The sequence below is a fragment of the Pararge aegeria genome, chromosome 4 (assembly GCF_905163445.1).
Source record: "Pararge aegeria chromosome 4, ilParAegt1.1, whole genome shotgun sequence".
NCBI classification, from domain to species: Eukaryota; Metazoa; Arthropoda; class Insecta; order Lepidoptera; family Nymphalidae; genus Pararge; species Pararge aegeria.
The window spans coordinates 7,838,980-7,851,500 of NC_053183.1; the positions used below are offsets into that span (position 1 = coordinate 7,838,980).

The 12,521-nt window shown below is 35.2% G+C and overlaps 1 protein-coding gene across 1 annotated transcript; it reads left to right on the forward strand.

Annotated features, from left to right (window-relative positions):
- Positions 1–1,357: 1,357 nt before the first annotated feature.
- Positions 1,358–10,450, forward strand: LOC120623217 (glucose dehydrogenase [FAD, quinone]-like). The gene is made up of 6 exons (XM_039889105.1): positions 1,358–2,250; positions 4,069–4,285; positions 4,584–4,785; positions 7,242–7,453; positions 8,504–8,653; positions 10,224–10,450. The coding sequence occupies exons 1-6, from the start codon at positions 1,367–1,369 to the stop codon at positions 10,422–10,424; spliced, it is 1,866 nt and encodes a 621-aa protein (XP_039745039.1). The 5' UTR covers positions 1,358–1,366; the 3' UTR covers positions 10,425–10,450.
- The last annotated feature ends 2,071 nt before the right edge of the window (positions 10,451–12,521 follow it).

Consider the following 12,521-nt stretch of genomic DNA (forward strand, 5'->3'; position numbering starts at 1 on the left):
GATAGTATTGGTTATCCTGCGGACCTCTTACTTCAATACACCTAACAATTTTTTGGTTTTTAATCTGCCTTGTTTTTCAAGTGCGTATTGAAAAGTGAAAGTAGTATTACGGGAATGTGGTGCCCCTTGAGACGTGATACCCTATGCAATTGCTTAATTTGCTGATCAGATAGCCCGGAACTGTCAAGGGGTCACCTATTTGTTGCACACATGAGAAATACATTCAACCAATAATCCATAATCATAAAACCCATGGTCTTTTCTACCTACCTAGGATTTCTTAAAAGTTATTGTATTCTTGGTACGCGCGGACTGAGGGGATCTAAAATACATAATACAAACTCATCGTACAAACCTGATCTGGTTTCCTAATTAGCTTGGTTTGGTATCTAGGGAGCGTCATCTGTATTCGAGTAATAAAATGCCTGTCACTATGACAAAGGATGTCCTTCGCATATAAATCATAGTAGGTAAAGGCACCTAGTAGCCATAAACTACTGAGGTTTATTTTATATCTTCTTATTTTTTTTTTAAACCTCGTACCACTGTATTTGTTATCGCACATCTCTGAAACCGCTAATTCGTGAAGTGAACATACCTAGTTTTTTTTTCTAGTTTTTAGAACAAAATATTTTATGTAGTATTTTAAGCTTTGATATCATAAACTATATATTCAAAATACTTAAATTTTCACGATCCAAGCTTCCCATTTTCAATGCATTCGTTATTTTTTATTTAACAACTAAAATATTAAAATATTCCGTTAAAATAACTTATATGATATTGATTTTCATTGTATAGGTATATATTAATTATCAGTAGATACTGATAATTAATATATACCTATAAAATAAAAATCGAAAATTTAAATTTAACGAGATATCGATGTATATATTATTTATATGTTGGTATAGCCTATAGGTGGTATATATAAATTATCAGTAGATACTGATAAATAATATATACATCGATATTTCGTTAAATTTAAATTTTCGACTTTTCATTCATTCATTTATACTTAATAGAACGACGTTTTAATTGGGTATATTCGAGTAGAAAATGCAGGCGCCAGACAAGTAAGATATTCAAGGACCTATGTCCGTTTGGATTTAAAACAAATGTCAGAAGGAAATTCTAAACTTTTACAGTACTTATCATCATCATCATATCAACCCATTACTAATAGGTTCTTCTCCTATAATTAAGTGTTTAGGCCGTGGTCCACTTAATAATTTCAATCCGATCACACCTGTGATGTTATGAGTTCCAATTAGAGCGTTCCCAAATATTTAATTCATAATAATCCATGCAATGTACATAAAAAAGTTATTTTTTGTTTCAGGTATGAAATCCAAAGATAATCAAAATGCGAATATTAATTTGTACATACATTCTCTTAAGTATATCCGGCGCTTCTCTAGAAAGGTTCAACATTTTTGACTTCTGGACAAATTTATTTCGACCATTACCTCTGAATGAAAATGAGGGATTCGTTCCCGATTACAGTCCGAAAGATGGACAGGAATATGATTTCATTATTGTAGGAGCAGGCTCGGCGGGCTGCGTTTTAGCTAATAGACTGTCAGAAGTTCCACAATGGAAAGTACTGCTTCTGGAATCCGGGGGCAATGAAAACTATTTCTCCGATATACCAATTTTTGCTCCATTCCTTTCAATAACTCCGATGAATTGGGGCTATACATCTCAACCGGAGCAGAAAGCCTGTCGAGACCTAAGAGGACACGTTTGCTATCTGCCAAGAGGTAAAGTACTAGGAGGTAGTAGTGTCTTGAACTTTTTAATTTACCAAAGAGGCCATCCCGAGGACTACAACGATTGGGTTCGGATGGGAAATAATGGTTGGAGTTATAAAGAGGTGCTGCCATATTTTAAGAAATCCGAAAATATTAGAATAGACAAACTTAGGAACTCAACTTATCACGGTTCGGGAGGATATCTTGATATCGATTATGCACCATACAATTCTCCATTAAATTATGCATTTAAAGAAGCAGGAGAAGAACTTGGTTACGAATGGAATGATCCTAATGGAGATAATGTAATCGGATTTTCAAAACCCCAGGCTACTATGAGGAATGGAAGACGATGCAGTTCATCCAAAGCTTTTTTAGAACCAGTAAGATTTAGAAGAAATTTAAAAGTTTCCAAACATTCAACCGTGATTCGGATAATTATCGATCCCTCAACGAATGTTGCTAAAGGGGTTGAGTTCATAAAAAACAATAAAAGGTAAGTTCATAGCCTCTTTTTTGTTATTACAAGTGAAGTAGTTTCAAAACATACAAGTATTAAAATTATCGTAACTCGTCAATAAAAGTAAAAGCCAGTAAGAGTGTATGTATAAATAAAAATTTTAAAAGAATTAATTCGTTTAATGGCAACTCCCCTTTACCCAAATAAATTATCTTATCGACCATTAAGTTAAAACTGCAGAATTTAATCAAACTCGATATAACTTTGGTTGCCGGATGTTATGGTTAATTTATAACGTTTTAATGGCCTGTAGATATTCAAATAAATGCTTGTGATTTCCCATGCCACTGTCACACCTTTGATACAATAAAGGTATTAATATTATTTATTGAAATAAAAATATAAAACTGGCCAAGTCAAACTCGCGCACGGAGGGTCCCGTGTGACATACTGAATATCATTATCATCATCATATACCAATTACCAGCCGCCTACAGGGCACGGGTCTCCTCCCACAATGAGAAGAGGTTAAGGCCGTAGTCCACCACGACGGCCTAGTGCGGGTTGGTGGACACTTAATATAATAACTACTTATTGCGCTTTATAATTATTCAACCGCCACGAAAACAACGAATAGCATTGATATTGTTGATTTCTAAGAAATAATTTAATAACATAGGGGGTGAATATGGTATTATCTATATTTAAAATAAAACGGCAACGGGTCAAATGCTGTACATTGAAGATATTAAAAAAAAAATTTTGGGGGTCTCTATAACCGATACTGAACACAAAACTGCATTTTTTTCATATGTGTCTGTATGTCTGTATCTGGGCCGCGCATCACGCTGAAACTACTGAATGAGTTCAAATGAAACTGTACGATTTGGGTTAATACTACGAGGTAGAACATAGGATACTTTTTGTTCCGAAATTCTGCTCAGTTCTTTTGGGAAAGGAGATGAAAGTGTTTGACGATTTATCGCCATAACTCTGTCAACTGTTAAGCGATTTTAATAATTCCTTTTGTATTGGATAGGTTTTACTATCAGTTCAGATTTGTTTAGTCTAAAATGTTAGTAATTGTCTTTAAGCATATAATAGCCTTTGGTTTAGCATGTCCTTCAGCATACGAATCAACTTACAACGCCATTTCGATACTTCCTTTAACGATTACTATTCTTTGTTAGTGAATTTGATTTAGGACTGATTGGTATTAGATTATAATTCAAATTTCCAAGGGCACCCATCCATTTACTTCCATGAACGTTGACAACGTTGCTTACCCAGCGCAATCGACTAATATGGAGTGCTGCTGTTATGCCACACATTATTTGCAATCATTTGTTATGGGGAATTAAAAGTATTTTGAATAAGGCAAAACGGGAATAGGTTCGCGGGCGGTCGTTTGCGTTTAGCAATGTTTACGTGATTGATGGTTTCTAATAGTGAGTGATTAAAGCTCCAAGAGTAAGAACAAGCATATTATTCGCTCACACCTCAGTCGTTTGTTTAAATATGTTGAAATACTATCCGTACTTAATATCAAAGGTTTAAAATTTTTATTAAAGGTTTTCAAAGGTTTTATAGTTGCCAGTTGGCACTACCGGTACGATTGAAAAAACTTTACGTTCAGTATTTCATTTATTAAGGTAAGTGTAATATATGTAGCATGTAGGTACGCTGCGTCCCGTAATAAACGTGGGCGAAGCCGCAGGGCACATCTAGTTAAAAATAAAATCCTGATAAGTTAATAGCTTTGTGATTTCAAAAGTGTTTAAAAAGCATGAAAATAAACCTTTTTAAGCATAGTAAAATTATATGGCAAGCTATATCAGCAGATTTCTTTTTCAGGAGAAAAGTTTACGCTCGTCGTGAAGTGATATTATCAGCTGGATCTATTGGATCTGCTCAACTTCTTATGCTGTCTGGAGTGGGTCCGGAAGATCACCTGCGAGAGTTGGGCATCAATAATCTAGTCAATCTACCCGTCGGTTACAATTTGCAAGATCACGTCACGTTTTCAGGAAATGCATTCATTTTAAATACAAGCGGACTTTGTGTAAATGATGTAAGTGTAGTTGCCTTATCTCGAAACATCTGTAGATACTTTTATTTGAAACTCCTAAGTATTGATCTAAAAAGCTTGTGAAGCCTTATAACTCCAACAAACTAAATGTCCAAACTATTTAAAAAAAATATATTTAGTTTCAATCATCATTTTAACGCATAGGATATTAATCTAAAAGAACAAATAGATAAACTTTAACATATTATTTGGAAACAGTGAAAAAAAACGTGTAAAATTAAATATAACTAAACACCCACATGCAATAATGTATTTATTTATTTAATTTTTTCATTACCAGATATTAGCGGCATCACCAGCATCCGCAGTAGCCTACATGACGGGACAAGGGCCTCTGACCATCCCGGGTGGTGCGGCCGGCCTGGCCTTCACACAAACGAAATACGCGCTAGATCTAGCTAAGGGCCGGCCGGATATTGAACTGGTGATGGGCGCAGGATCTCTCGCTGGCGACCTACTTGGAATTATACGATCTATGCTTGGTATGATTTGTCTAACGTTCATTCTTACTAATATTTTAAATGCGGAAGTGTATTTGTTCTACCTATGTCGCCTATGCTAAATCACGGCACCGATTTTAGTTCGTTATCCAGTTATGATGGACTAAATAAATGGGTTACCTTATTGTAGGTGAATCGGCTATAAACACAGCAACGTTTTGCAGTCAACGTCCTACAATATGCCGTCCTGTGACTATTAATCTAAGGTGTAGGTGGTAAGCCTCAGGTGCCAGTAATTATACTGGCAACCACGTCTTGCAGACCGGAACACAGCAACACTGCTTGGCGGCAGAAATAAGCATGGCGGCATTGAATTAAGAATATACAGAATTCTCATTCCGCCATTATCGTAAGCAGTGCATTGTGTCCAAAAACAGTGTAAACGCCACGCTCACACTCCACTTTATACACGCGGAATGTTGCTAAACTTTTTGCCATGTTAACAATGGAGGTAAAATAATAACTGTCATCTGCTAAATGCATACCTTTTATAATATGCGTATCTATACTTATTACTTATAATAAATCTGTAACTGGAAGATTTCTGTACATTTAATTTATTTTGAAAATTTTGACCGGGGGATGCTTTATAATCGATACTGAGTCCAAAACAGATTTTTAATGAATTTTTGTCTGTCTGTCTGTCCGGGCATCCCGTGAAAACTACTGAACGGATTTGAATAAAATTTTGTATAGTTGTAGCTGATATTCCGGGTCAACATATAGGATACTTTTTATCCCGATAAACAGTAAGTTTCCTCCCGGAAATGGGATGAAATTTTTTATCAATTTTACTAAATAACTCCGTTAAATTTGAATCAATTTTAATAATTCTTTTTTATTTGAAAGTTTAAGTATACTATCAAGCATGTATTGTCTTATTTTAATAAGGATTTGATAAATATTGTTGGAGATAAAGAACATAACTCTTCACATATAACAGCACGTCGTAAGGCATAGGGGACAACGACCGAATGCATGCGTACGATCCCGGAATATATGAGCTATTCCGGGATGGTACGCATGCATTCGGTCGTTGTCCCATATGCCTTGCGACGTGCTTCTGTTGATGTCTGCGTGACGGCTTCTGTTTATCCCGGAAAAGCCAACAGCTCCTACAGGATAACATCGATTTTTTTCCGCATTTGTCTTTCAAATTCCGCGCATCGGAGTTTTAGATTGACGTTTTTTAGATGGGCATAGTTGAAATATTATCAAGCTTTTGAGTTTGTTTGGTTGAATTTCGGTATTATATTGTAATAGTTAAGTCGCGCTAATCTCAGAAATGCTGTTACGTTTTCGATTTTTTTTGCATTGGTAGCATTAATTAAGGCTATAAAACATCACGCTAGTACCAATGGCTACCATCATTAATAAATAACGTTGCAAAAACTACAAAAAATATCCTTTTTGAGAGATTCCGATGCGCCAAACAACGGAAATATGTAGTAAGTATATCGGAATTGTTTCTTTAAAACAGTCCGCGACGGCATACGACTACTTTTTGAAGTTGACTCATTCGCGGTCGAAGACGCACGGGTCCCCTAGTATACAATAAGTGAGTAACCGCTTGTTCGAGAAACACTACTCAAGTGGAGTGGGTTTTGATGCTTCAATATTAGTCGTGTAAACGGTTTCTTTATGTTCTTAATTCTTTGCATGGTGGACGGTGGTTCTGTCACAAAAAGCGCTACTAATCATCGATAAATATTGTTAGTGATACTACTTAACGCATTTTCCCGAAAATACACCAATTTTGTTTTATCTGGGAATTTTATAGCCCATATTTTATATATTGTAACGTATACCTGCACGGCTTCACCAGTTTAACCGATATTAACGAAATTTTGAGTACAGATAGCTTACATCCTGAAGAAATGATACTTTTTATTTCAGCAAATAAAAGGTTCATTTATAAAAAAAGCGAAATGGTATACTGACAACAGTATATTGAAAGATGTTTATTAATCTAGTATATTGACAGTTGGTTGGAAACATTATTTACAATCATGTTTTAAAGATAGTTAAAATGCCTTTATTCCATAATAAATAACTTCCAAACTTCCGAATTGCATAGTGAACACGGTCATAGAACTTTTCATAAGGGGAAAATAAACGGTTCATGCGGCAATTAAAAAAAACAAAAAACCGAAATGGTATTCTGACAACGGTTTATTGAAATAGATATATTAATATATCTTGTATATTGATTGACATTTGGTTGGATAAATTTAATTTAATCATGGTTTTCAGATAAGTTATAATGTCTTAATTCCTTTATATAGGAATATACACGGGCTACTTTCTAAATACTAAAGTATTTACATAAAATTGGTAACCTATACCTATTTTTTATTCCTAAGTTACCATAGGAACTGAAATTTACATCAGAGAGGCCGGGTAAAGCTAGGAGATTATAAAAAAAGCAATATTTGCAGGTGTCACGGATAACTGGTACAGAGAGGTTTACGGTTCATTACCGCTTGAGGATAGGCAGCGTTCGTTCGCACTCAACCCCATTCTGATCCGCCCCCGCAGTGTGGGGCGAGTCACGCTACGCTCCGCTAACTTCAGCGATCAACCGAAAATACGTCCCAACTACTTTGAACATCCAGATGACTTGCAAGCTATAAAGGAAGGAGTGAGATTTGTAAGTGTTTTGAATTGTACGTAAAAAGCCCTATAGAAATAGTGTAGCAACTATTACCAAAGAAATAAAGGTACATTAATAAGCATAAGCATCTTACAGAAAACAAGAAGAACGAGGTCTCACTTTTAAGTTCAAGTAGACTTTCGCGTAAAGTTGTTCTTTAATCGATCACCAAAGATCGTTACTACGATGAACTACTTATACTAAGTGCTTATATAAGTTATGATATTAAAATTAAACCAACCTATTTATACCTATTGTTCGACGGGTATGGAAATGAATGATTGATGGATTGAGAAAAAGCGAAAAGTATGCTTCCGCGTTTCAAACTAATCCATTCGCATTGCAATCGTTTTTCTCCATCTAATGAATTACAATACTATACATGGTTAGAACTACGTAGTAAGTACCTAACTATAAAGGTAGTTATTATAGTAGAAAGAGTGTAGAGTCGTAGACTACCGTAATTTAAAGTGGTTTGGTTAGAGCGTGAATTTTGTTACCCCATTATACATAGTTAAATCATTATCCTGTAGCAGGCGGACAGACGGGCAGACGGTTTCCCTATCTGAATGAAACTGTAGTCCAAGAGTACAGAAACACACACAGTTTTGCACGGAACCCTAACCCAATGATATGACAGCCCGACTAACAGATTCTTTCATTATTACTACCTACTCAGGAAAGAATCGTTAAATTGAAAAATTACGACTTTTTTCGTAATATATCCTGACCAGAATCTTCTGAATGTCCTTTAAAAAAAACCGTTTTCAGTTATTTAATGGTTAGGTATACCTAACCTAACATTTGGAATTCTTCGCATATTAGCGTACGTATTGGCTGGTAACAACTAGGTATAATTTGACCATTTAGGTATCTCATAATATTTTACGAAGAATCGTCCTATTACGCAATCTAAAAATTTCGTAGTTATGTATTGGCTACGCCGAAATATATTCTTTGGCATATTTCAACGGAAGCTAGAAACCCTTTAGAATTTTTAAACGGAAAACTGCGTGTTAATATGTTATACTTATTTTGTATTGACAGGCTCAACGAGTCATAAACACAAAGGCGTTTCAGCGATACGGCACGAAGTTGCACAATACACCGTTCCCGAATTGTGAAGGCTTCCTTTTCAACTCAGAAGCGTATTGGGAATGCGCTATCATGCAGACATCGATAACTTTGGATCATCAGGTATGTGCTATAATGGCGTACCTACTGTAAGCTTGAATTTCCTTCATTCTTTATCGAATAAAAATAAATATACACTAAATCTAATGGAACATTTGTATAATAACTGTGCTATTACTCGGAGGTGAGCGGTGGGACATGCAGCAGTTTTTTCTAATGCAGTACCACCCTTGCTAATATTTTGAGTGTCATTGTAAATGTTCCTAATAAAGATTAATTTATTTAAAAACACGTAGAAAAATCATATGAAATGTAAGGGCAATGCAAAATGCATTGATCATTACAATCTCCGCTAACTTATCGCGTTCTCCTGCAGCCCCGAATATAACCAACCATCCACATCGACTTTATTTCATAAATGAATGTTGCACACTGCAAAAATTAATAGGAACCACTTTTGTTTACTTTTTGGTTTTTGAAAATTCTATCGGTATATAACTTATACCACTTGAACTTCACTTCATCATATCAACCCATTATCGACCCACTACAGAACACAGGTCTCCCGCCACACTTGGTGGTAGACTACACCCTTGAAAACGTTATGGAGAACTCTCAGGGATGCAGCTTTCCTCACGATGTTATATTATGTCAATATATAGGGTACACAGAATGACTATTCTGCACTTAAAGATAGATGAGAACACACAAAAAAGAGCAAATACGTTAACAGAGCTAAATAGCAAGTACCTGCAGAACTAGAAAAATTTCTGACCACCATGTCAAAGGAAAAGAAAGGAAGGGCACAACACAAAAAAAACTTATACCACAACCACTTTTATATAATTAAATCTTAATAACATTCGAGGAAAACTGGGAGAAGTCTCTATTATAGCACGACAGAAATAATACAACACAGAAAATACCACAGAAGGCGGAAATTTAGCTCGATACCAATGGTTTAATAACGAATACTTACTTAGAAGAGCTATCAGTAAGAGATTGACCTCGTAGGGTATCTCAAACATAATCTTGAAAACTTACTTCATTCGTTCGCTAACAGTTGCTATGTTTTATTACATAGAATCTAGGAGTAGGTCATAACAGATTTATACAAATGTGAACTGCAAAGATCAAATAAACAGCTAAAGTAGGTAACTAATATCTTAACTTGAACTTATCACGCAACGGTAGGGTTGCCAGCTATGGATTAGTTCGTGATGTCTCGTATAGTTTTTTAAATGCCTCGGTGGTAATGTTACTAAATTCTACTACGGATCATGAGATCCTGGAAGGTCCTTAGAGCAGCGTAGTGTGTCAATGCAGCCATTGTTTGCTAAATTCAAATTCTTTATTTGGAAAAATAGATAACTGTTTAACGGATACTGACAGTGACAGTGACAGTTGAGAAAAGCATCTCAGTTCTTCAATATTTTCTATCTTCTCATCAGGAACTAGGAAAATTTTAACATTTTACCTTATATAATTTTATTTGAGAATAAATTTATGTTTATAGTAAAACAAAAAAAAAAAAACTTATATAATATAGAGAACCATGTCAGCAGTATGCAGCAGTGGAAAATCAATAGGCTGAGGCTGCTTATGATGATGCTGATCATGTTTCACTTTACAGGTTGGTACATGCAAAATGGGGCCAGCAGGTGACCACACAGCAGTGGTCTCCCCGCGGTTACTAGTCCACGGCATTCAAAGATTGCGGGTTGCAGACGCTTCCATTATGCCGAGGATACCGGCGTCACACACACACGCGCCTGTGGTTATGATTGCCGAGAAAGCCTCAGACCTCATAAAAGAAGACTGGGCGATTCTTTAACTTTCAAAAAGACTTAAAGGAATTGTAGAAAAAGTTTAACAAAATTGGACAGGAATTAAGTGTAACTTGTTTAATAGAATACGCCACGGACGCCAGTTGCCACAAAATAAAAATTCTACGTATCAATGTAAACATTCATACTTATTTCGCCATTTAGCCACAAAGTAAGCGTACCCTTACGCGTTACTCAGGAAAGCAGGGTCGTGTCCCACTGCGCTAACCGGCCGTCATAATATTATATTAAAGGTAGGTATAATTTTAATACACGAATGAGCCGTGTGGTGACGGAAGATCAGAATACAGTTGTCACCACCCCCCTCTTCCGCGGGCGACTAAGGGAATATAACGGAGAACGGCATATAAACATAAATAATGCTATGAAAACGTTTGCAATCATCGATTTAAATGAATATTTTTCACTAATAAGCATGCGGACTCTAATTTAGAAAAATCTGAAATGTATATAAATAGAATGTTCGCAACATAATAACATAACGATTGTCCAATTAACATTGTTGTGAAATAAAATTATTTACAATTTTAAATCAACCAATAAAACTTAAAAATAATCGTATTTTTAATCCTTCCAACGAAACGAGCACGGTACCTGCGCGTGACGTGAGTCAGTGTTCAAGCAAAAATTACCAACATCGTTCTTTAACCGATTAGTTTATTTTTATCTAAATAAAAATAATTGAAACGCAAAATAAGTATTAAAAACCAAATGATCCTCACAAATTACGGAATTAAGAACATAGAGCTACTGTTCCTGTTATCCTTTTGTTTTCCTTATCCAAAGGTTGCCTGGAAGAGATCGCTACGAAGCAATAAGACCGCCTTTTGTATACTTCTTCTGTCTGTTTTTTTTATTCTTCTTCTGTATTTTTATTTGTGAACAAATAAAGAGTATAAATCAATAAAAGTAGAGAAACCGTGGACACGACTAATATTGAAGCATCAAAAACCACTCCACATTTGTAGTGTTTCTCGAACAAACGGTTAGTCACTTCATACCATTTATCAGTTGACAGTAATTATATTACCTCTAATGTTCTAAAGCGTTTACCATAAAATGAGAAAATGGGGAAAAGTTTCTCAGCTAACAAAAATTCCGCGGGTGTAAAGTGAGACGTGCACACAATAATGGCTAAATGAGGATTCGGTATGTTCTTCATTTTGTGTCACAAAAGGCATCATGTCAACCCATTTCCGGCCCACTACAGGGCACGGTTCTCCTCCCATAGTGAGAAGGGGTTAAGGCCGTAGTCCACCACGATGGCCAAGTGCGGATTGGTGGACTTCACACTCCTTTGATATCATTAGGGAGAACTCTCAGGCATGCAGGTTCATGTTTTCCTTCACCGTTAAAGCAAGTGATATTTTAATTGCATAAAAACGCATATAACTTAGACAAGTTAGAGGTTCATGCTGGCATTCGAACTTAAATTCTTTACTTTTTTTCTTATTTCATGGGACATCAAGTAATATTTTATATGGAGTAATAACAGAATTATTTGTATAATGCGTTATTAAACACCACCGATATGTCTTGATTCATTTCCATAATATTGAAGATTTAAAAAGCAATCTGTTCACTATATTGGAATATAAATCAGCGCCATCTATTAGAATACTAATAAACTATCACGGACCACGAATGAACTACGTCGTGTTTGCTGTATAGTACGGCATGATATTGTTAGAATTTCTATATATTTATTGCGCATCCGTATGTTTGTGTTCAGTGTCAAGTGGTTGATGAATTCACTACAAATTTTTACATTATGTTGCATTGTTTATTTATTGTTTTTTGTTGTTGTGCTCTTTTTATTTATAAACTTTTTAACAGAAAATTCTGTTTCAGAACCAATCGTGGCAGAGTTCAGCTATATACCTATAGTATATTTGAACATATTTTAAATACTAGTCATAAAGATAATTAGTTATAAGCATTACTTATTAATTAAAAGAACTAAATTAAAGACTTGTTTCCTTTATTTTAATTTTTACCTTAGCAGCTAACATTGTAAGAAGGAATATTTATTATTTAAATATGTGTAAAAAGCCAATAATTAAACTATAAACCTACCCAACTTT

What these genes read in the sequence shown, in the direction of transcription:
- LOC120623217 (XM_039889105.1), top strand. Translation starts at nt 1,367, where the DNA reads ATGCGAATATTAATTTGTACATACATTCTCTTAAGTATATCCGGCGCT. An exon ending in TTCATAAAAAACAATAAAAG is followed by an intron (nt 2,251 to 4,068) that starts GTAAGTTCATAG and finishes TTTCTTTTTCAG; the next exon opens with GAGAAAAGTTTACGCTCGTC. An exon ending in TAAAGGAAGGAGTGAGATTT is followed by an intron (nt 7,454 to 8,503) that starts GTAAGTGTTTTG and finishes TTGTATTGACAG; the next exon opens with GCTCAACGAGTCATAAACAC.